Genomic DNA, 6,000 nt, shown 5'->3' on the forward strand with positions numbered 1-6,000 from the left:
ACTCTTACAACTACCACCCTCCACTACGGCTACGACTGCTAATGATGACATTGATTGTGCCATTAGCAGTACAGCAGCAGCATATGGTTGTATACAGCATCATTCAGAGAGAAACATTTATGGCAAGAATTCCCACAACTGTAATGTTGAAGACACCAACTAAGCAACACTGATTGACTGATCAAAACAAGCCAAATGAACTATATTCCACAGTGATGTTGCTATAATGCATCATGAGAACAAAGCAAAACAAATGTGAGAACCAGTATCAAGGGTAGGGCTCCCTCTCTCGATTTACATAGGGGTGTGTGTGTGTACACGCGCGCGTGTGTGTGTTTGCTGGGGGGAGTGCAAATCATTAGAGACTATCTCTCCCTCGAGAAAAATATTTATGGATGCACTTTATTCTAGGTTTAGAGTAAGACTCTGTGGAGGGCTCAATATAGTGGCTAACCATGCATAGCAAACGTATTTGGAAAACTGATAAATATTCCCAACCAGCCAATGGAAAGGGAGATTCCCGCATGCGTGGGTCAATCTGGGTCTCTGCCTCAGTCAATCAAGACTCTGCTTGGTGGGAAAAAAACCCTACTTGCGGACGGTCCCCATCCAGCCAGAGCATGCCCATTATGCGCCAGAGTGGATGTATGGGTCCCCTGCTAGCGGTGAGGGGGGAATCAAAGGCATGGCAATTAACACAATGCAGAGAAGCCCCCTCGAACACAGAGGATGCACAAGGCATGGAAAGGCCACCCTGAGGTCGCGTTAACTGAATATTTTCCGTCATTGACTGAATCTTTTTTAACAATGACGGAAAAATCTGAAGGCCGTCTGTCATTTTGACAGATTAGAACACTGAGGGCACCCCTGTCCAGTTGGTGGCGAGTGTGCATAATAATTAGCCATTCTTTAGCTAATTAGCTAGCTAGTCTTGTCTTTGATCTCACGTGCTTGACGTCATTGTCTAGCTGGCTTTAGCCATCACATTGGTAGGCTATATCGCTAAATGTCACGGCAGCTGAGTGTCCGAAATTTCCTTAAAAAGCCCAATAATTGTGATGGTGTTGATAAACGAGGTGAAAAAAGAGGGGCAAGCAAGTGGCAGCAAGGAGGTCAACAGGGAGTACCAGGTTCAGTGGGAGCAGGAGTTCACGTGGCTGAGGAGGGAAGGTTAGGGTTGGGTATCATTTGGGTTTTTTCTGATACCGGTGCTAAAGCGATACTTTTAAAACAGTACCGGTGCCTAAATGGTGCCTGCACCGATATTTAACTCTTTCGCGCGTACAGTCACACCGGTGTGATTAGCCGGTTAGCGTGTATGCTAAAACTGGTGTGATTAAAACACAAGATTGGAAAAATTCTAGCTAATTCTAGCTAATTCTAGCTTTGAGGAAACAGTGATTTAAAATTTAAAAATATAGCAAATGTGGTGGTGAAAACTATGAGAAGTTTAATGATGCTAATGAAAACATCACACCAAAATGAGGGACTGAAATCTGCGTTGTGATTTGGTCTAGTAGATATTGCATGGGTTTCGGTACCCAACCCTATTCGTGTGGTGTTGACATGAAAACTAGCCACACGGTTGGTGTCTCTGTTAATCTTTTTTCTCCATGCCCTTATAAATGCATAATCTATAAGCTTGTTCTGTATATTAATTATTAAAAAATGAAAATGAATGAATGAAAGTTAAATGCTATTAAATATGTCTTATTATCATTAAAAAATGAAAATTAAAATGACGGGTAATAATAGATTATGACGGAATTTTTACAACCCTTTCCGTCAAAATGACGGACAATGAGAAAGTCTAACGCAACCTCTGGTGCCGCCGGCTGTAGTTACTAGTTACCATTTACAAGCCCCTCCCCCTGTTTGGTTTTATTTACTTGGAGCCTGTGAATAGGCACAGAGCTGTTTACAGGCAGGCATGCCGATTTTGGTGACACTGCGCTCAAAACGCTACCTCTCACTCAAGTGTCTATGCTGTGTAAATAGCACATTGTAATTGAAGTGTAGGGGAGAGGGACAGATTAGGCTTAGGCGGCTTTTTTATTCCAGCATCTACATTTTCAGAGAAAAAAGGTCCCTCTTCACATATTCAGAAGACTAGATGCAATAAGCTGATATCAAAGGGAGGCTGCCAATAATTTAGGTGCATGTAACTGTAGCTATCTGTGTCAGATGAACTGTGAATATGAGGAACGTAAATGTTTCATCACCTCGCACCAGAGGTTGCTCAAAGAGAACATGTTCTGGAGGTAGCACACAGGCAAATACGCGGCAAATACTCTTAGCTAGTATCCTCCATGCCCACAAAACTGCATCAGTCTGGTCCGCCTTCATCCAGTTTGCAGCCCCCAGTTTAGCACCACCCCCAAACTGCACCAATCTGGTCTATCACTGGATCCCCCCCCTTCCCTGAGGCATTTACTGAAGCTGGCCAGTTTAGCATGGCAAAAGGTGCCATCTCGCACCTTGCTAACATTGGCTTCCGTCTCTCGTCTCTGCTGGGGAGCCCCCCCTTACCCCGCCCCCGGTGACAGATTTGCGTGAAAGTGAGGAGACAGGCAGCCGACTCGCCAGTGTGGGTCGCTGCTGGCTGAGCTCCCACCCGGTACATTTCCACAGCGTGAAACCACCCACCGTCACCACGCGCACCACCGAGAAAACCGCAGAGCGGCAGCCAGATCTGAACCAACACCAGCCGCATTCACTTGCTGACCCAGCTGAAGCAACTCTCTGAACGCGCTGAGGGTCACGGTCCCATCTGTCACATACAATCCGCAACAGGACACGAGACTCCCTGCGCTGCATTTAAGATGCCCGGGATGAAAAGTTTCTGTTAGACAACTGTACACTGTAAAAAGGAAGCGGAAGATTACCAAACAGCTTGTCTCAGCTAGAAGCACTAGATCTCATAAATTCTGTCTGTGTGTACAGTGCTACAAAAAAACATAGTCTCCTCAGCATGTTACATAAGATCATTTTTAACCTCGTTCCCTCTGACAGCGTTTAGACGCCGCTTCAGAAGGGGACAACATGGCCGTCTCGAGGGAGTTAGTGTTATTTACTTCAGACTCTCTGTTTTAATTGCTTCACCTCCAAATTCCCAGAGAGGCATGAGCACCGAGGCCTGAGCCCTGATAAACCTCAAGTCTGGCGATCAATTGGCCCATCCCCTGTCCCCAAATGATTTGGGAAGGTCACCATATTGGAATTCCTCCCAGACATCGACGGAGAGTGGCAGCCAGCTAATAACGGAAAGATCCTGGAACTTTGGCTGGAGGCTATTTGGATCCCGCCCCTTTCATCCAGGCCACAAAACGTGGAACCAATTATTTTTAATGTCATTCGCAAAATTAGAAATAACAATTTCATATCAATATTTGTTGAGGATGACAAACATACTGCTTTCTGCTGCATGTCTGTCTGCTGTGGGCCCAGACTACTTTTGAGATCATTGTAATCATTTTTAATTTGTCCTTCTTGTGCCCTGCACATGCATTATACTGTGATGATGGTGACATTGTCATCATTGGGATATTTTTTTTCCTTTGGCAGATCTGTCTGCTTGCAGATCTTACCACTCTGGATAACGGTGTCTAGTTGATGTCAGCAACATAAATGTGACGTTATACGAACTCATCTTGAATGTCACTCCGGATAAGAGCGTCTACTGGATGTCAGCAAAATAAAAGTATTATTAAATGACCTCATCTTGTATGTCACTCCAGGTCATCTGCTAAGTGACAAAATGTGATGCAGTGTAATGTCTGTCATGCAAAATCTCACAAACAATCTGCAAAGAAGTGGAATGGTTAATAACATTCACAGTCACCCTACAAAGCAAACCATGAACATGTTAACTTCAAGAGTGTGAAGTGATGGACATCAAAAAACGCCAAAGGACGAAACAGACAGGCGGGGCTTTGAAGTGGATTTTGAGCTAGACGTGAACTAACTCATAAACAGGTGGTTTATCTCTGGACCCGGGGGAGGGAGGGGAGCTGGTATCCGTAACCTGAACTTGTACCGAAGGGGAAATAAATAAATTAACCAATGCACTTTTGATATCACCGTTGACTTTCATGGGTCCGCTCATAGTCAATTAATCCGGGTTCAAACTCAAAGGCATCAAACGGGAGCCATCAGATGACAGCTGTCAACCTTCTGGGGGGGCGTCTCCCCAGAGATGCGCCAAGCGACACGGGGGTCCCTGTGTGACTCGCCTGGGCTTATGATTTGCTGAAGAGCTGTTCGACAGACAAACACAAAACAGAAAGATGAGAGGAATGCTTTTAAAGTGACAAAGGCCCGTGGCCGTGACAGAGTTCACCGTTTTGGAGGTTGGAGCTGAGGATGCTCATTCTGAAGTGTGTTCAACCCTAAAATGCCCCCTCCAGCAGGGGGCAGTCCACGGTGCGCAACGCTCAAAATTGTGGTACATGTTTGATACTGAAATTAAACAATGTAGATCAGAAATCAGCAATACTTTCTTAAATTTGTTTACATTTAAGATCCATTATGCCCTAAAACCAGCTAAATAGTACTATATTTTAATTATTTTTCTTATTCACCAGTTATTACCCTCTTCATTTTATTAATTTACAAATGAATAAAAAGATCTCCAAAAGATTGTATTTGTATCTGTGGAAAATATCTTGCATTTAAGATGGGTAAATTATGATAACTGTACATCAGCAAAGGGAGGCACATAGGTAATTTAGCAGTTATTTAGCTGAGAGGCTGATCCCATGCACACACACACCCACACACATGAATTCCAGCAGAACTGATCAAGCTTGGTTTGATGAGCAAGGACAGAGCAACGTAGTCGGCTGTATTCTGTACTGCCATGTCATAAATGAATCTAAACCTTTTTATTTCACTGTCTGTCTGTCTTTCTGCATGTGCGTCATCAAGCGGAGAAGGCCAGCGACAACTTTTACACCAACCGTCGGCAGATGGCTGACTTCTCGAAAGGCAGCCTGCCCCTGCACCCCATGCGTTTGGACCCAGTGCGCATGGATGCCGTGCGCATGGACGCCGTGCGTTTGGACCCGGTCCGAATGGATACTGTCCGCATGGATACTGTCCGCATGGATACTGTCCGCATGGACCCAGGCCGTATGGACCCGGGCCGCATGGACCCAGGCCGCATGGACCCAGGCCGCATGGACCCAGTCCGCATGGACGCTGTCCGGATGGATGCTGTCCGGATGGACCCCATCCGGATGGAACCCATCCGCATGGAACCCATCCGCATGGAACCCATCCGCATGGACACTGTCCGCATGGACCCCCTGCGTTTGGACCACAGCTCCACTGCCCCCTACAGCACGGAATCCCTGATCTCCTGCTCCAAGCAAAACGGCCACAGGTCCAAGGGCAAAGGGCACGGCTCACATCCGCTGGCCTACGCCTCCAACACCATCGCTGCACCGGGGATGCTGAAGGGCTGGAGCGGGGCGGAGACGCTGGGCCGCCGGCAGACCTATGGCCACAAGAGACACTATGCTGCGGGCCAGATGAACGAGCTCCGGCCTGCCCACAGCCAGCACTTCCTGCCCCCGCAGCCCTACTTCATCACTAACAGCAAAACAGAGGTGACTGTGTGAGAGCCCCGCCCCCGTCAGCCCAGCAGCCAATAGAGGGAGGGAGACAGAGACACAGAGAGAGGGAGAGACCGATAGAGGGAGAGACAGAGAAGGAGGGAGGGAGGGAGGGAAGGGGAGGGAGAGAGAGAGAGAGAGAGAGAGACAGACAGAGAGCGAGAGAGGGAGGGAAAGAGAGGAGGAGAGAAGAAGAGGGAGAGAGAGGCACAGCAGGAGATAGAGAGAGGGGGGGAAAGGGAGGGAGAGAGGCAGAGAGGGAGAGAGAGAAAGACAGGGAGGGAGGGAGAGGGACAGGCAGAGAGAGAGGGAGAGAGGGTGTAGGAGACAATGATTTAATCTGAACAGTTTACATGTTGCAACATGAATATAAGAATGATTACTT

At 47.1% G+C, this 6,000-nt stretch overlaps 1 protein-coding gene across 1 annotated transcript in view; it reads left to right on the forward strand.

The window, feature by feature from the left end:
• shisa9b (shisa family member 9b) overlaps positions 1-5,680 on the forward strand; it is a 43,319-nt gene extending 37,639 nt beyond the window's left edge. Inside the window, exon 4 of the mRNA XM_036553181.1 lies at positions 4,927-5,680. Within this exon, the coding sequence (XP_036409074.1) occupies positions 4,927-5,621 (695 nt within the window). The 3' untranslated portion in view covers positions 5,622-5,680. The remainder of the gene's footprint in view (positions 1-4,926) is intronic.
• Positions 5,681-6,000: the final 320 nt, after the last annotated feature.

This window comes from Megalops cyprinoides, chromosome 19 (assembly GCF_013368585.1).
Source record: "Megalops cyprinoides isolate fMegCyp1 chromosome 19, fMegCyp1.pri, whole genome shotgun sequence".
NCBI classification, from domain to species: domain Eukaryota; kingdom Metazoa; phylum Chordata; class Actinopteri; order Elopiformes; family Megalopidae; genus Megalops; species Megalops cyprinoides.